We start from the raw sequence: 27894 nt of genomic DNA, 5'->3' as shown, positions 1-27894 counted from the left end.
ATCTAATAATGCAGCATATTTTTTAATAGCCTTCAATTTTTAGTCATCAGCTCTTATCAAGGGGGAGTTGTCGAGATCTACCTGAGCTCAAGGCTCCCCTCTCTTCCTCCAAACGGGAGGGAGCCCAGGGCTCAAGAACCTTTGAGCTCAGGGCTCTCTCCCAGGACAGCATGCCAAGCTTGCTTATAATCAATCATCAGCTAAGTGTGAACTCTTGAAATACAAGGTTTATTTGAGATGATTTTCATAATGTGAGCACTGGCACCAGTTCAACAGAGTGAAAATCACATCATTAATCTTAACATATTCATGTTTTTACACTGAAAGCAATTCTAACGTCAGTGAACCTCTGCAAGTCTCTGAGCTTCAGTTGGTGGCTCCTCTGTCTTTGAGAAGTTTATTAAGCACACTGGTCTGTCTTAACACCTTGAGGTTTGAGATATCTTCAGCTATAACAGGAACTTCAGAGCTGTGATTTGTACCCTCTGATTCGCTCTCGCCGTCCGACAGAGCTGTAAGAAGAGCATCGTTCTCATATGTAGGAAAGTAGTATCTGAAAAACAAAACGTGAATAACACTTTACATTTTTATTGTATAAGAACCGGTTCTCATTCTGAAATCCTAAGCCAATTAAAAGGGAAAGTACACCTAAAAATTTATTCCTTGGTTCAGGTTAACACAAACGATTATATTTGGAATATATAATAATAACAATAATAATAATAATAATAATAGCAATAAAGAAAATCTTCTCTAAATGTAGAACTAACTACAATTATATGCAATGAATACAAATACAAATATTTGATGAATACTCGACACATGAAGATGTAAAGCCTGCAGCTCACAACAAACGTGGAAAGTTATTGCTTGTCATATTTAACACACCGTTTATTGCTAATTTTATGTAATTTAGCTCACACGGATAACTAAATATTAATCAGATGATGTTATTACGCTGCTGTGCCGTCAGCCAATCGTTGCACTGCTGATCATGATTTCGAGGATCGATTGATCTGTCCTTCACAACACGCGCTGCGAGCTCAGATCAGTTTATCCAGACATTTTAATCTGATTCGCGAACTTGTTTAAAGAACAAAATTAGCCAGAGATCAGGGGTCTGTTCTTCCTGCGTGGATTACTCAGTTAGCTGGATTTGGTTATTGACGATTTGACATGATCCAGGATCATTTCGTTCTTCAAAACGTTGTCATAGCTGTTGTCATAGCACTTGTATAGTCACAACTGTTGTCATAGCAACAGTTCTGCTAGCTCAAACCTGGTCGGAAGCAGGTTTATTTAATATAAACAGGATTAGATCGGCTCAGTTCAAGCAAAGATAATACTGAAAGTATGTACCGAATTCTGATATTTTCTTACAGTAGTAGTCATATACACTCGGGAAAATACTAAATTTTTTAAACCTATATAAAGTTATAGTTATTAATAAAATAAGTAAAAGTTACATATTAATAAAACTTATGCAATCTGCATCCCCGAAATGAAAGTACAAAGACTGCCACCTGGTGGTGCAAAGAGAAAACTTATTGGTATGAACTTTTTAGATCGCTTTAGTGCAATTTGTGTATGATAATTGACATGCACAATATTTGATTTTTTAAAAGCAATAATACATTTATGCAGTCATAAACATGTTAGGCAAGTTAATATGACGGTGATTTGATGCTTCATAAAAGTTGCAGATGCCTTTACCAATATCAAAATGCTTTTGTAAACATCCAGTTATTATTTACACCGACTTCTTTACTTAAAACAGCTACTATAACAAAGAAAATCTTCTCTAAATATATAAATACATTGATATGCATTGAAATACATGATGAATACTCTTGAAACATGAAAGTGTAAAGCCTGCCACTCAAAACAAATGTGGAAAGTTATATTTAACAAACCGTTTATTGTTAATTTAATGTAATTTTGCTCACATGGACAATTGAATATTAATAAGATGATGTCATTACGCTGCTGTGCTGTCAGCCAATCGCTGAATTGCTGATCATGATTTCGAGGATCGATAGATCTGTCCATCACAACACATGCAGCGATCTCAGATCAGTTTATCCATTAATCTGATTCACGAACTTGTTTGATGAACCAAATTAGCGAGAAATCAGTGATCAAGTTTAAAAGATCCAGGATCTGCCAAATCAGCTTAGATCAATTAAGGGAAGTACGAAGAACGGACCCCTGCTTTCAGTCACTGTTGGTTAAATATTAGGCTTAAAAAACTACTTCTGCAAACCAGGATTTTCACTCATTCATTATACAAACCTCAGCACTAAAGAGATTTAGAATTAGCAAAAAACACTTTCAATTTAAGACAGGAATAAATGGTCATTTTCAAAATGGGGTTGTCCAAATAGATTAAAAGATTTACTAAAAATTTAATAGCCATACTGGATTCTACAGAAGCCTGAAGTTTTAAAAAGATCAGCCAGCAGGTGGTGCTATAACCTGTTGAAAAATGCAGTTTTTCTATGATAATTCAAAATTGCATATTTCATCACAGTTTGAAGTGTTTATGGGCGTAATAAATTATTTTTTTTTTTACATGCATGTACTTATGTGCCTGAACCACGATAATTGCTGCTTGCGGCAATATTCTTATTTCTTAAAAAACACTTACTGCGGTTGATCCCAGTGTGAGACGTCAGGTAACTGCATTACATGACCAGCGGTAACCAGATGTTGAACTAGTTCCTCTTTGCTTTCAAACTTCTCCTGACAGCAGTAGCAGCGGCACTGGTGAAGCTCACGACGGATGTAATTCACTAGTTTGACCTGCTGGTAAAACTTCAGACCTGGACAAACAACAGAAATCAGATTTTAAAAAAGACACATGAAGCAAGAATTTGTTAGTTTTACAATTATACTCACTTAAATCCATTTTGAGTTTGTGCAGATCAAATTCATGAGTTTCCTAGAAGAACGAAATCATGCTATTATTATTTACACGGTTTCATATAGTGTGTATTTGTACAAATACATTGTGAATAAATCTTGGTTTAAATCTCACGTTCAAGAGAATAAAACTGTTACTCAATACCAACAATATTAATAAAATAATCTATGAACCTTAAAAAACCATGAAAACCACTGTAGCTCTTTTTCCTCCATAACAAGGACTTGCACTTTAAGCATATTGAAGTACCTGGATTTCCATCCTAACATGAAATGAATCTTTAAAAGTTTTTCCAAATAAAAAGTGTGTGTGTGTGTGTGTGTGTGTGCGCTGTCTGACAAAAAAGTGCCCTTCAGAATCAAATCAGCAGTATGCCTGACTTTAACTGCAGTGTGGCAGTTTCACTTTAACTCATGAACATTTTATTCATGCCGTCGTGACAAACTGGGGTATTCCACGCAAATAAGGAGTAAGGACTGGTGAGAGTGTTATAGAATATAATAACGCATGGCGATGGTCAACAAAATTTGTTGTTTGGAGCTCATGTAGGCCTACAGTTGAAAATTCATGTTTAACTGAATAAACAGTTAGTGAACACAAGTAAATCTTATTGAACATCTTTTATTTTCCATCACTAATTATCATAGTAGATCAGTTTCTCAAGCAGTTTGTGATGCATTTTGGAAACAGGAGATAAGCCCTTGGTCTAATGCACCACCAGGCTTGAGAAACCTGTTCTCAAAGACTTATTATTTAGGTTGCACACATATTCTGAATGCCTTCGCCAGAATTCAAATGAGTCCTTTTAATGTAGATTAATCTAGATTAATTCCGAGATTAATCTACATTAAAAATCTATATAATCTATGCCCACCTATATATATATATACACAGTTGAATTCAGAATTTTTAGAATCATTTGGGAAATATTTAAAAAAAAAAGGTTTTAAAAATATTAAAAAGGGTTTGATTTTTTTTTTTTACTTTAAAATATTTCCCAAATGATGTTTAACAGAACAAGGAAATTTTCACAGTATGTCTGAAAATATTTTTTTCTTTAGGAGAAAGTCTTATTTGTTTTATTTTAGCTAGAATAAAATCAGTTTTTAATTTTTTAAACACCATTTTAAGGACACAATTATTAGCTCCTTTAAGCTATATGTTTTTTTCTTGATAGTCTACAGAACAAACTGTCATTATACAATACCTTGCCTAAATACCCTAACCTGCGTAGCTAGCTTAATTAACCTAGTTAAGCCTTTAACTTTCACTTTAAGCTGTATAGAAGTTTCTTGAAAAATATTTAGTCAAATATTATTTACTGTCATCGTGGTAAAGATAAAATAAATCAGTTATTAGAAATGAGTTATTAAAACTAATGTGTTAAGAAATGTGTTGAAAAAATCTTCTCTCCGTTAAACAGAAATTGGGGGAAAAATAAACAGGGAGTCTAATTTATTCAGGGGGCTAATAATTCTGAGTTTAACAGTATATATATATATGAATTAGGTGTGTTTCCATCAAGTTTTTAAAATTTTAAACCTGCAGATTGTAGTATTGGTAACCTTGTAACCAACAGTAAACAAAGCAAAAATAATTGAGACAGCCTATTTAGCACATGGGAGAAATGTTTGCCAAGTCAGAGAGCTTGGCCAGTAAATGTGTTTCCACACATTAGTTGTTGGGTTTTTTTAAATGCAGTTTCCTAATATGTTGATAAAAATATGTGGATGTAAACATAACTATTGCTGCTGATGTAAAAGGAGTTACACACATTTTAACTATTCATGAGTAATATTAATTAATTACCAAATATGGTTAGGGTTTAATGCAGGTTAGATGAATGGTTAGTTGCACGTAAATTTGCAGAATTTACTGGTATTACTATGGCAAGTACTGTACATGAAACGTGTGCAGGAAGGATACCACAAAATTAAGTGATACGTTAAAAAGTATGGAAAATAATTGTAAAATATATATACATATATTTTAACATGCACTGACATATTAAAATTAATTTAAAACAAATAAACGTACCTGCATGTGTGTGTAAATTTTGTCCATGGTCTCTGCTTGCTGATCACAAAACAAACACACGGCGCACACCGGATGAGCCTGCCAATCAGACCAATCACTGCAGGGCACAATGAAAAATATGATCGATATTTATTACATTATCTGAAAACGAACATTTAAAATATAAAGGTCTTACTCATCTTCATCTTCAAGCATCTCTCGGTCGTCTTCAGACTGCACTTCCTCCCATGTCTTTCCCAACTCCTGTATTACGAAAAACAACACAATAACGTTAACAAAAAAATCTTTTTTTTTTTTTAGAATCAGAACCCAATCATAGAACAAGAGACTTTATTATCATAATAATAATACATTAAAACATATTGTTTGGTAGTTCTTAAGCAAAATTTAATAAATGAAAGTATAAATAAATAATATTATTAATAAAATAAAATAAATAAACAAACAAATATAATATAATTAATGAATAATTACACTTTTATAATACATACATAAAAATAAATACATAAATAAAATTACACAAATTCTAATAATACATAATATTTTGACACATAATAGATTCATGCTTCAAAATGATGCACGGACAGACCAGGTAGTTGATGACGTAGAATCGATCGTAGTCGTGGTTTCTGGCATTTATTCGGCGATGCTGCTTTTTCCTCATGTGATCTTTCAGTGTGGTTTTGTCTCTGAATGTTTTCTCACAGTACAGACACTGCATGCTGGGGAGAAATAATATCAGGAAATTTAAGCTTCACTTGTATTTCTATATGTTTACAATATTGTTTACTTCATATTTAGCTAGTTGGCATTTGTGGCATTTCACAACTGAAATCATAAACATTTAACATTACTTGACATAAAAAATATTTATGAAACAAAGATATTTTATTTTAGCTATTTTTTGAAGTTAGCAAACATTTTTTTTTTCAGTTATAAAAAACTATGTGCTACAAAAAAAAAAAAAAGATCAGAAAAAGTCTTATTGAAAACAGTTAGTCTCAAAAAATGTTATATTAGATAACCGTAACCCAGGTCTAAATGAGATAAATACATTTTAGTCATTTTAGGAATAAAAGTTCCATATTTGGTACAATTATACATTTTATTCATATAAAAATATAAAATATTGCTTTAAAAATAATTTGAATATATTTAAATACAGGCGAGGCAGTGGCGCAGTAGGTAGTGCTGTCGCCTCACAGCAATAAGGTCGCTGGGTCGAACCTCGGCTCAGTTGGCGTTTTTGTGTGGAGTTTGCATGTTCTCCCTGCCTTTGTGTGGGTTTCCTCTGGGTGCTCCGGTTTCCCCTACAGTCCAAAGACATGCGGTACAGGTGAATTGGGTAGACTGTATTGTCCATAGTGTATGAGTGAGTGTGTGAATGTGTGTGAGGATGTTTCCCAGAGATGGCTTGCGGCTGGAAGGGCATCCGTTGCGTAAAAACTTGCTGGATAAGTTGGCGGTTCATTCCACTGTGGCGACCCCGGATTAATAAAGGGACTAAGCCACCAGGAAAATTAATGAATGAATATTTAAATACACAGCGATATAGGTTTCCTGTGGCTTAAAGCTTCCAGGGAAACAACACTAATTGCATCTAAATAGTATAGACACAAGTATTGGATAATGGTCTCAAAAAAGGTTTTATCTAATTATATTATACATTTAAAAAATATAAATTATAAAAAAAATAAATATAATTTTTTTAGTGGATTTATTCACTTATAACAAATCTAAAAACAAATCTTTTTTTTTTTTTTTGACTATAAAAAGTACATCAGCATTAGCAGTTTTTAGAATTTACTCTGTTCTCGATCTATCTGGCAACCTGGGATTAGTGTAATAACAGAAAGCACCAAAAGAGAGCGTTCAAACCTTCTCCATCTTTATTATTCATTTTTTATTTTTAGATTTTTTTTATAGAAATGAAGTCAATATTGGTCATAATGGTATGATCATTTATGAATTTTTAATTTAGTGTTGAATTGCACTTCAAATGTTGACTATTTTATTGATTTATTTTTGAATAGATATATATATAATTGGGGTTTGCAGTAATATAGCAGAATGTAAAGACTTGCTTGTCTAGTTTGCTTTCGAGTGTGTTGAGAAATTCATCACAGTAGACGATGTTGTCTGGCAGGCCGATACTGAAAGAATGTTCTTTAGCCATGTGATTCAGCAATGAAGACCTGCAGAGAAATCAGAGAACAAAAACAACACGTTAAACCTGGCTATGCAGTGTCATCATCCTGAAACATTCCAGCAAAAAAATAAATGAAAACAACAACAACTGAACAGGCCAAAGAAGAGAGATTTGTGATGTCACTATACAGTGGAAACTGCTCTTGAATATTAATTACTTCACTCTGACACTGCATTCTAATCGTCCAATAAATATTAATGAAAATTTTAATTCTTTACAAATTGAGTTGCTTCTGTCATTTTTTATTTATCATTAAATATATTTTATAATTGTATTATACATTTATCTTCATAAAGATTCACACATATACATTTAATAGTGAAAAGTTATTTAGCAATAAATGTATGTCATATTTAACATGCATATTAATATACATATTCATATTTTTATTATTTTTGCAGTTATTTGCTATTAGTGTTTTTAAACAATGTAATAATCTTGCAAAAAAAATTTTAAGATAATTATTTTTAGAGAACTTCCATATTATCAAATTATCTATTAATTCTTGCTGATGTTATTATCTAACAATAAATATATGGGATAACTGAATATTTGTATTATTTACACAAACACACGTTTACTATTGAATATATACTCACTGGCCACTTTATTGGGTACACCTTACTAGTACCGGGTTGGTACCCCTTTTTGCTTTCAGAACTACCTTAAATCCTTCTTGGAATAGTTGCTGCAGATTTTTTGGCTGCACATCCATGATGCAATCTCCCGTTCCACCACATCCCAAATGTACTCTATTGGATTGTGATCTGGTGACTGTGGAGGCCACTTGAGCACAGTGAACTCATGTTCATGTTCAAGAAACCAGTCTGAGTATGATTCATGCTTTATGACATGGTGCGTTATCCTGCTGGAAGTAGTCATCAGAAGAGGAGTACACTGTGGTCATAAGGGGATGGACACGGTCAGAAACAACACTCAGGTATGGTATGGCGCTGACATTGCTCAATTGGTACTAATGCGCTCAAAGTTTGTCAAGAAAATATCCCCCACACCATTACACCACCACCACCAGCCTGAACCGTTGATACAAGGCAGGATAGATCCATGCTTTCATGGTGTTGATGCCAAATTCTGACACTAACATTGAATGTTGCAGCAGAAATTGAGACTCATCAGACCAGGCAACATTTTTTCCAATCGTCTATTGTCCAATTTTAGTGAGCCTGTGCAAATTGTAGTCTCAGTTTCATGTTCTTAGCGGACAGAAGTGGCACGCAGTGTGATCTTCTGCTGCTGTAGCCCATCTGGCATCAACAAGGCATTTGCGTCCACAGAACTGTCGCTCACTGGATATTTTCTTTTTTGAACTATTCTCTGTAAACACTAGAGATGGTTGTGCGTGTAAATCCCAGTAGATCAGCAGTTTCTGAAATGCTCAGACCAGCTCGTCTGGCACCCACAACCATGCCACATTCAAAGTCACTTAAATCCCGATTCTGATACTTGGTCTGAACTGCAGCAGATCGTCTTGATTTGTCTACATGCCTAAATACATTGAATTGCTTCCATGTGATTGGCTGATGAGAAATTTGCATTAACAAGCAGTTGCACCTAAAAAAGTGGCCGGTGAGTATTTCTCAAATACCATAATTTAATATATTTTTACAGGTTTACTATATATTTAATATCAGCATGTGCCCGAATAAGAACAACAATCACCTGTTTCCAGTAAACTCCTCGCTGCAAAACATACATATGCGATGAAATGTTTCATCATCTCGCTCTTTCTGCTGCTGTTCCAGAACTTCCTCCTATTAAAACACATTAAACTTCATCACAACTTTGCTAGCATTCATACAACATCACTATAATGCTAATAGTAAAGCTTTATAAAAGTATTGTGTGATTACTTTTTCCTTCACAATTCTGACCCTTTTCTTTAAATTCTGAATTTTTCCTAGTGATTGTGAGTTAATCTCTTACCCGTCTGAATTTGTCACAATATCAAGTTTATTTTAAGGGATTTTTCTAACAACAACAATTCTAATTTATTCTCATGATTTTAAGGCAGCTTCTCAGATGGTTAACTTTTTTTCTCCTTGCTTTTCTGATTTTGAGTTAACACCTCATAACTTTGACCTTCTCAGAATTCTGACAGTTATCTTGGAATTTCAAGTTAATTTCTCGCACTTCTGCCTTTTTTTCTTTTCAGAATTCAAAAGGGGAATTTGAAACTTTAGTTGATGTGTAATGTAGCTGTGTGAACATAAGCAACATCTCTGAATGTAATATGCTCAATGTAATTCAATGCAAAGGGAGACATTGGCTTTAATAGAGATAACTTAGCAAAGCCTACAGCAAAGTTTGGAGACTACAAAAAAAAAATTAATAAAAATTTTAAGATCACAAACACTTCAGGTTACACGTATCAACTACGTGCATACACCCCGCGCAGTGAAGGTGTGTGGCCAGAGGTGCTGTAATATGATAGCAAAAAAAGCTAAAATGCTGCTATTTCCACAGAGCTTCTTCTGTTTCTGTATTTGGGCTTCCAAAAGGAACAACACAAAGACAGAAGAGCTTACAATTTAATTGTAATTATGTTCCAGAGAATTATTAAAAAAATATATATTTATATATAGCTAGCATTTGACAAAGGACAACTTCCCGAATCTCTCCCAGTTCAGTACTGGATTCTGCGAACAATTCCTTAAAAAAGGGGCAGCTCCAACCATAATAGCAGAAGCTGTGGATTGTGAGCTGAAACCTGCAAGTATATTTTTTTGTTAAAATTGATCTATTACATGCAGTTTCTAGCGTTAACGGAAACAAGGATGTAAACAATGGGAAATGCTATTTGTCACCAGTAACAATTTAGCTACAAATTCATATTTATGCGTCAAACCACTGTAAACAGCCACAAATCTTCAACAGCGCTGCATTGTCTCTCAAAGCGGCCACTTTCCCTGCACTCTACATCTCAAATAGCAAACTCGCAAAAGATATATGTGAATATTTCATAATATTTACATATACTTATATATATATTTATATATATATATATATATATATATATATATATATATATATATATATATATATATATATATATAATATATATTAAAGACACTTGTCAGATTTTTTTAAGAGAGCAGGCATTTGGTTTAGTTGTGTCCTCTGTGTCATTTTCCATCTTATTTAGGGTGCTTTCACATTTGTATTTTGCTTCATTTAGTCTGAACCAATGACAATAAATGATACATTGTAGCATTTTCTGCCGCCTTTGGGTCGTTTTCACACCACACTAATTTCTTTGGTCTAAACTACTTAAAAAGAACCAAAATGCAGTCATCTGACAAAATCCACATCACTCATTGGCCAGATGTCATTGAACATATTTCCTAAACTGCTTTTCAATTGGTCAGAATTCACGTATGGGAAGATCTCAATGGAACTCCTGCAAGTAAACAAACCAGGAAACACAAAATGTCGCTTTTGACTATGGAGGTACTACTGCGCTGGCTGATTGTATCCCTGCTCATAGTATACTATATAGTTTGTATACATAACTTTAGACAAACTACACTTTGAGAATGACGCGCAGCTGCGACTGGAAAACAATGTTTTAATGCATCACAAACGTGAAAAGACAGGAAGAGGTGTGAATTAATTTTGCTGAACTGCTACATGTTCATCTTCTGGAAATATTACCAACGATCCATCTGGCAATGTCAACAAATATGTTTCCTCCAAATCCCATAATGCATCGGACTACAGCAGCTGGATTAGTCCAAAAAGGCGCAGTACTTTTTGGGTCTGTTTCCACTGACTGGTACAGTACGGTACGGTTCGGGTTGGTACGGGCCACCTTTATCAGGCTTGCGTTTCCACTACCAAGGGTACCCTTTTGGTTGGTGTGGTGTATGACAAAGTTTCAGTCAACGTCATTTTGGCTCAAGAAAATGTCTACAGTAAAGCTGTACAGGTCCTTGCATAACATATGAGAAGTATTTCTCACAAAACAGATGCTTTACAACCATAAATACTTCTGTACAAATGTTTATTGCCTTTTCTATGAACATGAGTTGATTATAACTGCAGATCAATGACAGTGCAAAATAGCCTATACTGTAACGTCTGCAATTATATAAAATAAATAAATAAATGAACATATATGAACACATACAGACCCTTACAGTCTCTGATATTTTACCAATAACAAAAACTACACACTGCATACATTTAGTCCTTATTTAGGTTCAAAAACAACACAAAATATTAGTCAGTGAAAACCTCGCATCTGTGTCTTTATTCTTCAGCAGCACTTGTAGCCTCTGTTAGAGAGTCATTCCATCATTCTGAGTTCATAATAGTCCAAAAGTTGATGATAATAGTTAAACAAGGCAGTTAGTTCACGCATGTTGAAAAAATAATGTGCTCCTTTTTTAAGGGCTTCTCCTTTGTATTTTTTGCGCTTCACTCTCGCATTTGTCAGTTTCTGACAGGATCGGGTTTCAAAAGCACGTCAATAATCAAGCGCACATTATTATCATGGCTCAAGACATTTGTTATTTCAGACATAGACGTGCAGTAAGCGCAAGCAAAAAAGTGAAACCGCTCGCGCTTCAGACTGGCTCGTAAAAAACTAAAGGGCAAAGGGTAGATCTGCTCTTCTTTTTGGCTTTGTGGCTGTACATTAAGACGACGACAGCGACGAGCTCGGGTCAACCATGGCTCGTTATTATACGTATATATAATTACACTGTAATATCTTGGATCGTCAGCTGTGTATTTTAAACATGGTGGCTCCTTTGTTTTCATTCTGACTTGTTGCGTAAGCAAACGATGTATCGATGTAAACCAATAGCGTTCAGCTGTGCGTCTAGCTCCAACTTTTGGTACCCTTTCTTATGTTTGGTACCCTTTCAAAAGGGTGCTGAAAAAGTGGTACAGTGCGCGGGCCAATATTCTCTTCACAAACAAACCGCTCCAGGGTTCGTTTAAAAATGTGTACCGAGACCACCTCTTCAAGGAGGTCTTGCTACAATTTTTTGGTCCGCTTTTGGTGGGCATATCGATTGATACATTTACACCTGCCCAAAGGAACTGCACCCAGAGGGAAAACGAACTCTAGTGTGATTCAACCGAAATAAATAAGGCAGGTGTGAAAGCACTTTAGGCTCAACTGATATGGCTAACAGCTACACTGACTGACAGTATTAGGCACAGCCCGATCAGGCACAGCCCGATCCACGAATCACAGCACATTATGTTAGCTGACCAATCAAGAGCCACTTGATGACAGTCTTGCAGAGGAACTAGAAAATATTATTGTAATTTTCATGGTAGCTGAGTAGCTGTATATTATTAAAGATACAGTTGAAGTCAGAATTATTAGCCCCCCTGAATTATTAGATTATTTTTCCCCAATTTCTGTTTAATGGAGAGAAGATTTTTGACACATTTCTAAACATAATAGTTTAAATAACTCTCAAAATATGGTTCCTTAACCAGATGGTTTTTCAAGTTAAATTATCTCTAATAACTGATATATTTTATTTTTGATGGTTTGTTTTGTAGACTATCGAAAAAATATAGGTTAAAGGGGCTAATAGTTTTGACCTTAAAATTGGGTTTTAAAAAATTAAAAACTGCTTTTTTTTCTAGCCGAAATAAAGCAAACAAGACTTTCCCCAGAGGAAAAAAATATTATCAGACATACTGTGAAAATGTCCTTGCTCTGTTAAACATCATTAGGGAAATATAAAAAAAAATACAAAATAAAATTAAAAAAAAGAAAAAAAAATTTGTAAAGGGGGGCTAATAATTCTAACTTCAACCGTAATATGAAAAAAAAACCCAATGTGATTTTCTACAAATGAAGCATGAACACACATTGCTTTGCATCTTATATCTTGTATAAACCTGCAACTGTGAGGATAAAAATCACAATCGGTAAACTCAGGATGTGAATGTGGTTTCGAACTTTAGACTATTTCTTTCAATTGCTAAGAATTCTGACATAACGGCAAGATTGCAAGAAAAGCATCTCAATTCCAAGTTTATATCTCTCAATTCTGTCCTAACTTTAACACTTTTTTCTTTCCATAAAATTTTCAACTAAATAAACTCACAAAATGAACAACAATAACAGTACTTTATAAAATTAATGTCTCCTCATTTTATAAATATATACAGGTTTTAAAAATATAGTACACGGCAAAATTGACACTTTTTGTTAAACTGACCATCTCTCTGCCTCTGTCACACAATTTCCTCCGATCAAAACCCATCAAACTTCCTGACAGACTCTACTAGCATCACTTAGTTCACATTAAAAACATGATTACATAATTGTGAGTTTTTAAACAACTCAAATTTCAGCGTGCCTTGTTTTCATCGCTCTGCGTTTTTAAAATTGACGTAATCATCGATCATCATCATCCCCGAGATGCGACGTGCAGATGATTGGTGTTTAATAAACAGTGCTAATGGCGTGAGCTGGAGTTTGATGGCACAGAATGATTGAGAAAGGTCACAGCTGCACTGGTAAATAGCTGCTCGCCACACTGCAGAAGCAGCCACTGCAGAGGTGCCCATTGCGCCCCGTTGCCTAGCAACCACAATCGCAGATTTGTGCCACAGATGAAATGTGTGCGAGATGATTATGTTGACTCATAATATCTTGGCAAAAACAGGAAGGAGGCAGGGCGGGGGGTCTGGCCTTGTCGTTAAATTCTGTGTTAATTGTTTTGCATATGTTATAAAACTATGATGGTTATTCGAAGACTGAATTCAATTAAATAAAAAAAGATAATTGTTGTTTTTTTATTAAACTATAGTGATAATTTTTCTGATATGTTATTGCAATTTGATGTTTTCTTTCCTTCTTTTAAATGCGCATTTGCTTCTTATAATTCATTGACTTTTTTTGTTCGATTCATAAGATACAATGAACTGCAATTTTGCGAGACCAAAAACCCTCTGAATTCTTGCTTTTGTTTTTTTTTTCATTAAATTGAGGCCACCTCACAATTGAGCCTTTTCTTGCAGTTCTGACATTTTTTCTAGTTATTGTGAGTTAATTTCTTACCATTTTCACTATTTTTGTCACAAATGCAAGTTTAAATTCAACTATTTTCTAACAAAAACAGTTCCAACAAAGAGCACACTGCATTTCTGATTTTACTCTTAATTTCGAAATTCACAACTTTGACTTTTTTCTCAAAATTCAGACATTTATCTTGGCATCACGAGTTTACTTCTCGCAATTTTGAATTTTTTCAACAGATTTTTGAGAATTTTTGTATCTTATTGAATAAGTGATAAAGCCAGAATTTTGAGTTTACTTCTTACATAATTCTTTGTTAGCTTTCAAGATATAATTTCAGGATTCTGACAAAAATCATTACTGCAAGACAACCTATTAATTTGCAATAAAAAGGCTGATTTCAGATTAAGATAATAATGTAGAATTATGAGAGTAGTGATGCAATAATTAACTGTATTAACCGCGCTTTAATTCGTCTAGGCATGGGACAATAACCGTTTTCAAGGTATACTGTGATTTGGAAAAGTCAAGCTTTTAAAACCGCCAAGATTTTCTCCTACAGCCTTTCTTGAGTATGTGTAAGATTTATTATTTATGCCTTTTGTTTGTTTGTTTGTTTGTTTGTTTAGGACAACAGTATCTCCAGCAGAAGGGACATCTAAAAATGCTGTTTTAAATTGTAAAGATAACTGAGTTTTTGAAACTAATGAAGACAGAAGTCAATGATTCATTTTAATTGTTCAGCCTGACCTGTTTACTGTTCCAAAATATTTGAAAGGGTTTATAATAAAATATATTGCGTATAAAGGGTGGGAAAGGTTTTTTTTTTTTTACCCTGACATTTAAAAAGAGCATACAGTATATTAGAGTAGTATTCACAATACCGTTAAACCACAACATTTTTATCCAAAGTTATAATGTCATCAGAATCTTATATCAGCCCATGTCTAAATTCATCACTGTTAATTAATCGTAAAAGCTTCTCAACACTGCGTTTCTCCACAGAACAAAACTGCTGCATCTAAACAAAGTTACGCCAACTGTGTGCCAGTACAGTCCGAGCTTGTACAATGAGGCTAAAACCCATGCACACATGATTAAGTCTATTAACTAAGGGCCATTCACATATAGTGTCTTTTGCACACACAGATTTGTTATTTCCACTGGAGCATCGTGCGAGCGGCATTTTAACACATTTACGTATATACACATTTCTTTTTTTCAAAGAGAAAAAAAATACAAAAAATAAAAAATGCCAAGCAATTTTGTAATCTAGTTGATCAAAAGAGTCTTTCAGAAAGAGGTTCAGCAGCCATAAGCCCCTTTCACACAGGGATACCAGTAAATATCCTGAAAATAGCTGGAACGACTTTACCGTTAAATATATTAAAAAAGGCGCTTTTCACACAGGCAAGAACATTCCAGAATTTTTACGGAAAAGACCATTTACACATACATTCCAAAATACCGGTAAATTCTGACATCATTAACCAGAAATGACCTCTAAATGGCTGTGATTGTATAAGTAAACATTTGACTACATAGCAAACTTTGTGGATGGATACAGTAAGTATTGTGAACACTTTCAATGAAAACATATGGAGGAACACTTTCGCATGTCAAGATGTTCATATTATGTGTATCTGCTCGTGCTCACTGCTCACGTGCCACACAGCAGAGCTTGAAGGTAAACTAACAACAGTTTATCAAAGGCATTTTATCAAAGATTTTTTACACAGTTGGCATTAAAAAGGAACATAGAAACGTTATCTGACTAACATCTAGCAGCTAAATGTGTCTGGAAAAATATTCAAAGGCTTTTATTTTCATTAACAGCACGGATGTAAATGTGTCTGAATGTTCTGATTGGCTGGAGTAGACATCTTACGCCAGTGTGTTCTAAGCATGAACACGCTCTTTACGGCAATTTTCCTTCTACGCTCACACAGCGGAGCATCGCAGCAAATTCCTGGTTATGTTACAACATCTCTCTCCAGAAAATTGGCACAATGTATTTACCAGTATTTTCAAAAATGCTCCATTTACACATGCAGATCTTTCCGGAAAAATTGCTGGTCATTTTCAGAAAAGGTCTGTATGTGTGAAAGGGGCTATGGACTACATTTGTTCAGGGGTGGTTCCAAAGCGAAGGTAGGGAATGAAGATAAGGCAGGATATTTATTTATAGTAATTTTATAATGGCTAGCTAATGATTAGCGATAAGGATCAGCTGTAGTCCATCATATCATGTGCTCCTTTCGAAATTAGTTTGTGAAACTTCACTTTGTTACTGAGCAGCAATAAATAAAATATCAGATAATTTAAATAAGAAATTAAAAATATAAGGTATTTAAAATTTTTTTTTAAACTAGTTGTGTTTTGAAATGAATGATAATAATTAATTAATGAAGTAATAATCGTGATAACCACGAAACTGTGATTATGCCTCAGACTATACTTTAATTATACAAACAAAATCTATAAACGTTGCATTCCTATGTGAGAGATGTCGTTAGAACTGCAAGATTGTGAAAAAACTTTTTTTCCTTCACAATTCTGGCCATTTTCTTCCAATTCAGTTTTTTTTTCTAATGATTGTGAGTTAATCTCTTACCAGCTGGACTCCTTTGTCACAATTTTGAGGTAGCTTCTCACAAGTTCTCATAATTTTACTATTTACTTTTCACAATTATTTTCACAATTCTCTTGGAATTTAGAGTTTACTTGTAGCATTTCTGACTTTTTTCTTAATTTTGAGTATCTTATAATATGCAAGAATTGTGAAAAAAATAAAATAGTGAAAGAATATAAACTTTAAATATTTATTTAAATAGTTAAATATTTAATGGGAATACATTTAGAAATTGTACAAACAATCTCCATTAGGTTTTTTATTACCATTGAATTTTTTAATCAATAAACAAAAAGAACAACAACAAAAAGTGTACATCATATTATAGATTTTGTCATAATTTTGTAATATATATATGACAGTGTATACTCCATTTCTCCATATTAGTCTGGCTGAAATGCATAGTGCTGTAGGTCTTGATTACTCATAATTATTTGCTATTATTATATGCTGGTCTCAGTCCCAGATCTTTGTATTCTCACAGACACTCACCAGTCGTCTCTGTTGAAGCTGCTCCCTCAGGATTCTGTCCTCTGGCAGAGCGTCACATAACAGAAAGTAATGCTCTTGTTGATCTATAATGACACAAAGAAGGTTTTTGATTATTAAAATGAACAATCTGAACAGATATACATAGATTTAAAACAGGGAATTTGCATCATAACGGCAAACAATAATATTTATTAACAATTTGAAAAGGTTCCAGCATGGTTATGTTTATGGTTTAATATACAGTATATACAGAATATATATATATATATATATATATATATATATATATATATATATATATATATATATATACATACACACACACACACACACACACACACACACACACACACACACACACACACACACACACACACACACACACACACACACACACACACACACACACACACACACACACACACACACACACACACACACACACACACACACACACACACACACACACACACACACACACACACACACACATATATATATACACATACAAACAAAATCTATAACCGTTGCATCCCTATGTGAGAGATGCCATTAGAACTGCAAGATTGTGGAAAACCTCTTTCAGTTTTAGAGTAATTCTAACTTTTTTCCTTCACAATTCTGACCATTTTATTCTAATTCAGATTTTTTTTTGGTAATGATTGTGAGTTAACCTCTCAATCATTAGAAAAAAAAAATAATAAAAAAAAAAAAAAAAAATATATATATATATATATATATATATATATATATATATATATATATATATATATATATATATATATATATATATTCATTCATTTTCCTTTGGCTTAGTCCACAGGTGTCAAACTCAGTTCCAAAAGGGCCGCAGCTCTGCACAGTTTAGTTCCAACCCTAATTAAACACACCTGATTAAACTAATTGAGTATTTCAAGCTTGTTTGAAACCTACAGGTAAGTGTGTTGGAGCAGGGTTGGAACTAAACTGTGCAGGGCTTCGGCCCTCCAGGAATTGAGTTTGACACCCCTGGCTTAGTCCCTTTTTTACGGGTCCTCACAGTTGAATGAACCACCAACTAATCCAACTTATGTTTTACACAGCTGTTGCCCTTACAGCTGTGATTCAGTCCTGGGAAACACTCATCCACACACGCACTCATACACTATGACCAATTTAGTTTATTCAATTTACCAATAGCGCATGTCTTTGGACCGTGGGGGAAACTGGAGCACCCAGAGGAAACATGCATACAGAAATAGCAACTGACCCGTCCGGGACTCGAACCAGTGACTTTTTTGCTGTGAGGCGACAGTGCTAACCACTGAGGCAACATGTCACCCCTATATTATAACATTACAACCTAAAAATGTATCATTAGTTGCTACTAAGGATGTTTCAATGTTTATTTTTGCAAACAGTAACAAAACTGACCTAGAACAGTTACTGTACACATGCATTCAAACTATAATTGCCATGTTAGGCACAGGTAATTTTACTTAAAAAAAAAATATATATATATATATAAATTTTGGGGAAATTGCAATTTTTGCAAACCTATAGATGAATTACTGGTTTGTAAACATTCATGATGTGTGCGCAGCACGTTCTGTCATGGTTTTGGGTTCCCTAGAAACATTTCTGTTGCGTTATGTGCATATTTGCAAGTGTTGTGAACAATTTGCAGCTTGTTTCTTTAGTTGTTTGTGTTGAGACCTATTTAAAACACGCGTGCTTCAAAGAGCAAAAACACACCAACTAACTAACGTTTAAAACTGTTTGACTCAAATGTCTTACCAACAGGACCTTCAGAATTGGTCTTGATAACACTGCAATAGTCTGTGATGGGCTGTTCTGTAAACCGTTTCTTCCAGTACAGCATGTACCTGCAACAAATCATTTTTGTTTTATTTATAATGTTTATGTATTTTATTTCTTACATCATGTGGGTTAAAAATCATCAAGCCTTACTGTGAAAAGTCTGCAATGAGTTTGACATCAGCGATAACCAGTTTATGCTCCAACACCATGTGCTTGAGAAGTTGGTCTTTTTCAGAAGCAGGAAACAAGTCAGGACACAGAGCGCAGGTCATTGGACATCCATCGCTGGAGGAGGCGAGACAAACCCCATCGCTGAAGTTCTCAGGAAAACAAAGTGGCTCTAGTATACAATCCTGTTTACCTAATGATGAGGGAAAACACATTTAAAATGGACAGTCCCACCAAAAATGTAAATCCGCTGTTAAAGTAGAAAAGGAAGTTGTGATTTTACTTCTCTCCTTACTGTGATGTATTTACTAATGCTGGGGAATCATACATTTTTTAAAATCATGTGATTTGTCTGTGATTAAATCGGATTCTTTGTGTATTGTGAAGTTTTATTCTAATGGTTTTTGAAAAAAAAAAAGTGCAATATTGATTAGTTTTTTTTTGAAAGCAGTATCCCCTTAACTTGTTAACGGATATAATATTCTGTAAATATTACATTAACATTAATGTAATCAAATTAAAAATCTAAAACCAAAGCTATTTGCCACTGCCAGGGGATTTAGGGATGTCCCTGTCCTTGCACCACACCGTTGCTGATAAGGAGCATGATAGATTTAGAGTTCTATACATGAACTGTGTTCAGAATCCTACTAACCTGAGAACAGGATGTCTTTACTTCACTTTAAAACATTTATACACAGGTTTTTGCAGCATATGTATTATAATATTTTGCATTAGGGCTGAACAGTATAGTTTCGGCCTTAACACTGCAATGTGTCTGTGTCCGCAATAGTCAAATCGCCGGATATGCAATGTTAAATTGGGACACTGGTCGATCAACAATTTAGAACACATGAGATTAGTGGAGTCATTACAACCATAAAATAAAGGCATTTCAAGAAAGTGCAAAGCTTAAGGGCACAATAACGTAAAACATTAGTAACTTTAATGAAGAAAAAATATATACAATGAAGACTATACAGTGTTTTTAACATTACATTAGTAAATTTCTGTATCTGAATACTGTTTGACTTTTCGAAAAACCATAATGAACTGTTTATCTTATGTTGCGTATTTTCTTTAAATTATTATATAATATAAAAAAATAATATAAATAAATATATAATGTAGCGAGTTTTGATTGTTATTAAGTGTGTATTGCTTGTGGTTCTTTTCTCTCCGCCTCTGTCTCTGAATAGGTTTCATCATTACCGCACAGGTGCGGTGAATCAGGTGCCAGCAGGTGGAGGTCGGCTTGTTGGTGAAGACCATTTAAACTGGACTGGAACATCATTCGGAGAGTCTCCACTCTCCCAGCTTATGTTGTGAAGTAGAAACTGTGTCGTATTCACTCGGCTAAATTGTTGGTAGTGAATGTTGAGTGTTGACTTTGAGATCTACGAGGAGACACGTGTGCTGAGGAGGGTGCCTTTTTGTTTTATTACATTTTCCTCATGTTTTCTAGTTGGGAGGTAAGAGAATGTTATTTTATGCCAGTGGTTATCAATCTTGTTCCTGGAGGGCTGGTGCCCTACAGATTTTAACTCCAACTCTAATCAAACACACCTGAACAAGCTTGTCAAGGTTAAGGCAGGTTGGAGCTAAACCCTGTAGGGACACCGGCCCTCCAGGACCGAGATTGGTGACCCCTGTTTTATGCGTTTAGTTTCATGTGCTGGTAAGAGGGTTAAAAACTTAGTTAGCTGTTGAGTTTTTTTGCTATTTTGGCATTTACCTTCGTAAGCTTTTTATTGTTTCTTTTTTTAAATTTAAACGTTTAATACGTTTTTCCTTGGTCATTCGTCTTTGTTGTTGTTTTTACTTTTAAACGGGAGATGAGACTCCGGGCTCCTCATTAATTTAGAGGAGTTCTAATAATTTTTATTTATTTTTTTATTGTTACTGGCTTGCTGTGTGGAGCCAAGCAAGATTAGAATTCATAACACTTATTTTTTTCTTTGCTCCATTTTAATTGCTTCCATTTAATTTTATAATTTTTTAAAACAAAATTTACACCTTTTAAAATCAACCAAACCAATCTAAATGAATGATTTTTCTTTTCTTTTTTTTAAAATGGAGCTATTAAAGCCCTCTGGTGAAATTGTATTCATATCGCGATATACAGTTAGGTCCATATATTTTTTTTGTGATTATTTATGATTATTACGCTGTCCAATTACTTTTGGATCCTTAATAAGTGGGAGGCACATATGCAAACTATTTAATTCCTACAGCGTTCACCTGATTTGGATGTAAATACCCTCAAATTAAAGCTAAAGGTCTGCAGTTAAAGCACATCTTGTTCGTTTAATTTCAAATCCACTGTGCTGCTGGTGTATAGAGCCAATAATGTTAGAACTGTGTCAATGTCCAAATATTTATGGACCTAACTGTATTTTGCAGAAAAACTAAATATTGCAATGTAATATTTTTTTCAATACCGTGCAACCTTACTCTGCATTTACACCAAAAGCAAAATAAGGAATTTCACATACTTTACATTAGTAGACTACATACAAAATAAATGCAAATTCAGACATCCATGTGGCCTATAGAGCTGCAAACTTTATATGTTAGTAGTTCATTCAAAAAAATGGGGGAATGCCATGGAAAGTGTGTGTGTGTGTGTGTGTGTGTGTGTGTGTGTGTGTGTGTGTGTGCGCGTGCGTGCGTGCGTGCGTGCGTGCGTGTGTGTGTGTGTGCATACCATTACATCTCTAGTCCCTACAGCACTTTCATTTAGGGATGTCCCGATCCAATATTGATATCAGAAATAGGTCCGATATCAGTCCAAAAAAATGTATTGGACTGCGTTAGAAATCTACAATAGAAGTAGTCCGATACTCTCTAAACTCCGTTACAGCTATTATCCAGCAGCGTACAGAGCCAGCTTGCAAAGCCCACGTGATCACAACACTGCTTGCTAGCAAAGTCCTTTTAAGATTTAAAGAGGTGGTCCACTACGATATCATATTTTAAACTTTAGTTGGTTGTGCAATGTAGCTGTGAACATAAACAGCATCTCTGAATGTTAAAAGCTCAAAGTTCAATGCAAAGGGAGACCTTAGTTTTTACAGAGTTAGCTTAGCAAAGCCTACAATGAACAAATTTTGGGGACTACGAAAAAATACTTCCGGGCCTTGTGAGATCACAAAGGTACTTTTGCCATGCACGCACACTGCACAGCTAAGAGCCGTGGCCAGAGGCGCTGTAATGTTATAGCAGAGAGAGCTAAATTGGCGTCCAAACTCTGCTGTTTCCACAGAGCTTCATCTGTTTTAGTATTTGGGCTTCAAAAGGACACGACACAACGACAGAAGTGCTTACAGTTCAAAATTAATTATATTCCAGAGAATTATAAAATATATAGCAAGCATGATTTGACAAAACACAGCTCCAGAATCTCTCCTAGTTCAGTGCTGTATTCGGCTAAAATCTCCTCAAAGCAGAAGCTGTGAACTACAACCTGTAAGTGTTTTTATTTGTTAAAATTTATCATGACATGTACAGTGTCTAGCATTGATGGTTTACAGTAGCAACGATGTAAACAACAGGAAATGCTGTTTTGCACCGCAAACGATTTGCCTACAAATTCATATTTATCAGTCAAACTGCTGTAAACACACACACACACACACACACACACGCACACACACACACGCACACACACACGCACACACGCGCACACACGCACACGCGCAGCCTCTGTCTATGTGTGTGCATGACTTTGCATTGATTCTCTTTAGGCAGTGTTTTCATGCGTTTTACATCTCAGATAACAAAGTCACAAAAGATATGTGGATGATTCAAATCACTTGCACCTGATATTCCGGATATGTCAAAAAAATCGTTTAAAGCATAGAGTTAAAAAAAATACAGAATAGCTCAAGGCACTTCTACAGATTTATTTACTTCACCTCAAGCGATCTTTAAGTTACTTGTTTTGTATACGCTGCTAAGCAGCGCAAGGCACAGAATGGCGACGAACCGCACATTGTGCGAGCCTCATTTAAAACATTTACGTTACAATTCGGTTATGGCATATTGTGGTTCATCCTGTGTGATACCCAATTCAACACCAGCGCTTCCCACACATAAGACTTTACCTCAGTGGCCCGGTTCTGTGTGCATGAGAAACTCCACAGACTCTGATGCTCTGCTGCTTCAGACTCCAGAGACGTGCTGGACATCTGACTTTGGTAGTAGCTTTGAGATGAGCACGAGGACACGCGAAGAAAAGCTTTTTACTAAATAGACTGACCCAGCTCATTTTTTAGGGTGACAATACATCCTCTTTTTTTCCCAGACATGTCCTCTATTTGAGACTTAAAAATGCATTTAGTCAGGATTTCTAAATCTCCTAACATGTCCCAGATTCTGCTTTCGTTTTCTATGGATGTCATGTAAAAGGTGGTAAATGCAAAACATTTTTGCTGTTTTAATGGTCTGTTAAATTAGAATAAGAAACCATTCTGTTGCTGAGGGCCATGACTGTTTAAAAGAAAGAATGGTATTGCTTTCTGGCAAAATAAAAAATTTAATTAGAGACATTCCCACATTTTACTCTTCTTTAAAAAGCCCAGAAAGAAAAAGTGCCTTGATAAACAGTGTCAGATTTGCACATGAGTTTGCAGTTCTGTCTTTCTTTACATTGTCGTACTTTTCCCATGTGGGTAGTAGGGTTGAATCTGTGCAATATATTATGCAAATAGAATGAATTCTAATAAATAAAATTATTCTTAAAAGTCACATTTATGTATGTGCTGTGGAGAAAAGGTGTGTTTCAATTCAGCTACTACAAGTATTTTTGTTAAAGATAATGTGCAATATATATTATTATAAAATTAATAATGTTTTGTTTGGGAACATTGATACAGCCATAATCTTCTTATGATACAAACACAGATTAAATAGATCTGATCATGTAAATGTTTGTACTAACCATACTGCACATTTTTATTAACTTAACGATAACTTACAACAACAACTTATTATTTATGCTGCCCAGTGTGAAAGATATTTTTCAGCTTAAAACTGGATCAAAGTTTCATAAAATGTTGTATCGGGACATCCCTACTTTCATTACAATATGAGTGACAGATGTTTATTTTTTGATGACTGATGCTGCTGTATTCATCATGGGTACTTAATTCACTGCACTGCAGTAAGTGTGAAACCCTCATCTCATACATCCCACAGACTCCAAGATGTCCAACATTCACACAAACAAGTAGCTGATTCACACAAAATGACTGGGTGACTCATGTAAACCGCAGGCTATCCACTAAAAACCTGGATGTGTGTACTGTACTACTAAGTGCACTTCATGTGGTCTTGCAGTGACAGATTAAAGGTCATCTATTAGATAATTTATTCATAAAAAAAGAGTGTCTTTGCACTCGAACCACTCACACAGGGGAGCTGGGAAACACACACACACACACAGACAGACACACACACAAACACAGACGCATATTTATTTTTTTTACAGACTTATCTAGTATAAAATGGTTTGTTAACCAGTCAAGCAGTTTTTTTTGGTAGTTTTACATGGTTTTTAAATTAATTTTCACCCTGGAAGACAAGGTAGAGCTGATTAAGATGGGTGATCTTAAAGAGTGATTTATTTTTAAATAATCAAAACAATAAAAGTGTATTACAGATTTGTTTTCCCCCATTAAATTAAAATGAGTCCCGTTCACAAAGTATTTAGTGTACATTCTTTACAATAAAAATAGAAAATATGGCTAAATGCCATAAAATCTTTTCAAAAGGTACAAATTTCTACCTACAAGGTCCATGATGTATGGGCAATATATATTACATCACAAAAAAAAATTATAAATATTGAGGTCACTTTGATGTATTGTGCAAAAAGTAAATATATCGATTATTGTGACAGGCATATCAAAAATTATTTTTTAAATTGTCATAGGACAAGCAGTGGAGTTGTTCAGTAGCCTTAGGTGTAGCTTTTATGAAAGGCGATGATCCACTTCAAATGTTAACTTTAATAAGACCACATATTTGTTTAAATGTTTTAATACTTAGAGCTTAAAAGAAGCATGTTGCTTCATTTTTACATGCTTATAAGTTATTCTGATTGATGACAGAACACCATTTAATGCATATCTTGACATTTTTTTTTTATAATAGATGTAATAGAAGTTGACATCTTACTTATTTTCGTTTTGTAATATAAATTAATCATTTAAGTGAAAATAATTTAGGGCAGTCCCATTTATTTTATTTAGATTATTCTGCTCTACAGTGCTAAACACTGCAGGTGCGTGAAAATGCTCTGTTGTTCTGTTCCGCTATTAATATGCTAACATATAAAAATATTTCAGTATTTTAAAATGCAATATTTAATGTGTCGGACACAACATAGACACGTCAATTTGTTTAATATAAAATTAATAGTAATCTGACCAGTTAACCGTTAAAAACCGATTAATGAGCAGCGTTTGTCGGTTAACAAAATTAAAGAAATGAGCATCCCTAGTAGCCATTTAAATAACTTTTTCTATGTAAGAGAACTTGATTGAAAAAGAATTTTCAACATGCTTGAACCATCTACACAATGGAGTTTATTTCTGTTTGGTTTTTCAACAGTATTTTGTTACAAAGAAAACAAAAGTGATAGCTTTGGCTATTTATTTATTTTATATATGGCTATTTATATTGTTAATAATTTGCATAGTTAATATTGTTCTTTGATGTTTAGTTTATAAAGATTTTTCAAATAATATTTAATAAAAAATAGTTTTAAAAATCTTTTTTTTCCCCACCCCACATGGAAAAAAAAAAATCCCGCAAGGATCACATGAGTTGCTCGTGGGCCTGTTAAAAAAAATGTGCTTACCATAGCACCACATACCAGTAAGCTGCAACTAATATTTTTTGCAGCTATTCTTTTTAAATCACACTTGTATGGGTGTAAAATTGAAAATAACATTAAGTTATATATTAAAAAAAACTTTAAAAACAATTTCAGACAAATGAAGTGTTGCATATTAATATTTATCTGTTTCCAATCAATGTTGACAACTATTGTGAGAAATCATTAACATGATCAGTGTCTTCACATAGATGAATATCATTAATTATTAATAATAATTGAGCAAATTTATTATTAGGAAGTATGTATCAAACTGGTAGCCCTTCACATTAAACGATACCCAAGAAGTAGCTCTTAGTTTCCAAAAGGTTGCTGACCCCTGCTCTGGAACATAATTAATATTGAACTGTAAGCTCTTCTGTCTTTTGTGTAGTTACTTTTGGAAGCCCAAATACAGAAACAGACGAAGCTCCGTGGAAACAGCAGTGTTTGAAACACATTTTAGCTTTCTCTGCTGTAACATTACAGTGCCTCTGGTTCTAAGCTGCGCAGTGTATGTGCACGGTAAAAATACCTTTATAATCTCACAGGCCCAGAAGTATTTTTTTTTGTAGTATCCAAAATTCGTTCATTGTAGGCTTTGCTAAGCTAACTTTATAACAATCAAGGTCTCCCTTTACATTGAACTTTGAGCATTTCACATTCAGAGATGCTGTTTATGTTCACACAGCTACATTGCACACCAACTAAAGTTTAAAATATTATATTGTAGTAAATCACCCCTTTAAGCACAGCAAGCACGTCAAACGTGCAAAATGCTCAACTCGCGCTGTTGTGCTTACACGGATCGCGTCATTCAGGCCGCAGGATGTCTATTCGCGTCTTTGCATTGACTTAATACGTAAACCACTCACGCTTGAGTTTATCTGCGCCTGGTGTGAATGCAGCATATGCCCCAGTAAAGTGAAGGGGACACTATACTGTCAGTGAGCGCCGTCGTTTAGATGAGATGTTAAACCTTTAATCAGCCCATAATTATGGAATAAAATCAAGTCATAAATATTTAGTGATATTGATATTAATAGCTGGTGTGTGGTGAGCACACTGGCACCTTTGTCCTGTAGCTGCCGTTGCATTATCCAAGTGGATGCTGCACACTGGTGGTGGTGTGGAGAGACCTCCCGCCCCATGATTGTGAAGCACTTTGGGTGTACACAATTAGCCATACACGATAAATGCATTATATTATACGCATTACCTAACATTATAAATATATTTTGTACTTAGAAATACAACATGTTTGTATTCCACAAACGTTTTGACATTTAATTTGGACTAACGTTAGTTACTTAATGTGAATCATTGAAGTATTTGCCTTCAATATGATTATGTGCTTCTTTTACGCCACTTTAGCTAATTTAATTTGAATCGCAAATAAAGAAAATGTTTACTTTAAAAACAAACCAGCAGCACTGAACAGTATTAAAAGACACGAATTATGCAAGTGTCATGACAGGCTTAACAAACTTAGTGTTACTCAACAATTTGTCTTAATTTATGAACTAACCGCGTTTGCCGTAGCTATGGTCGTAGTCCACACAAAGTAATACTTTTAAACATATAAACATTAAAACAATCGCAATAAGCAACATAACAACTACATAGTTGCTAATATTAATAAACCACTTCACTTACCTGTCACGTTAATGTTGTGCATCTGAGCAGCCATTCTTCCTTCACTATCACGTGACCTTGTAAGAAGCACTGACCAATCGTTCAT

General features: G+C 34.4%; 2 protein-coding genes across 3 annotated transcripts in view; both read right to left on the bottom strand.

Moving 5' to 3' along the window:
• The window catches only part of LOC147837700 (uncharacterized), a 174198-nt gene extending 161303 nt beyond the window's left edge, over window positions 1–12895 (bottom strand). Inside the window, exon 1 of the mRNA XM_087312262.1 lies at window positions 12713–12895. The gene's annotated coding sequence lies outside the window, so the exon portion shown is untranslated. The remainder of the gene's footprint in view (window positions 1–12712) is intronic.
• On the bottom strand, window positions 208–27868 carry znf277 (zinc finger protein 277). 2 transcript variants are annotated; one of them, NM_200430.1, is given in 12 exon segments: window positions 208–553; window positions 2648–2822; window positions 2899–2941; window positions 4961–5057; window positions 5136–5203; window positions 5550–5682; window positions 7045–7155; window positions 8850–8941; window positions 17306–17388; window positions 19082–19170; window positions 19256–19466; window positions 27810–27868. In NM_200430.1, coding segments are annotated over 12 exon segments (1323 nt in total). In that variant the 5' UTR covers window positions 27844–27868; the 3' UTR covers window positions 208–366.
• Between the last annotated feature and the right edge of the window lie 26 nt (window positions 27869–27894).

This window comes from Danio rerio, chromosome 25 (assembly GCF_052040795.2).
Source record: "Danio rerio strain M-AB ecotype USA chromosome 25, GRCz13ab, whole genome shotgun sequence".
In the NCBI taxonomy this organism is placed as follows: domain Eukaryota; kingdom Metazoa; phylum Chordata; class Actinopteri; order Cypriniformes; family Danionidae; genus Danio; species Danio rerio.
Note: the sequence above shows the minus strand (reverse complement) of the source record. Positions and strands in the feature narration are given on the sequence as shown.

Bases quoted from the DNA above. Each gene is read 5' to 3' on its own strand.
- znf277 (XM_087310508.1), bottom strand. From the start codon at position 19,377: ATGACCTGCGCTCTGTGTCCTGACTTGTTTCCTGCTTCTGAAAAAGAC. The intron at 7,156-8,849 runs GTGATTGTTGTT...ATTTCTCTGCAG, and splicing joins GAGGAGTTTACTGGAAACAG to GTCTTCATTGCTGAATCACA. The intron at 554-2,647 runs GTAAGTGTTTTT...TTTGTTTTTCAG, and splicing joins TCACACTGGGATCAACCGCA to ATACTACTTTCCTACATATG.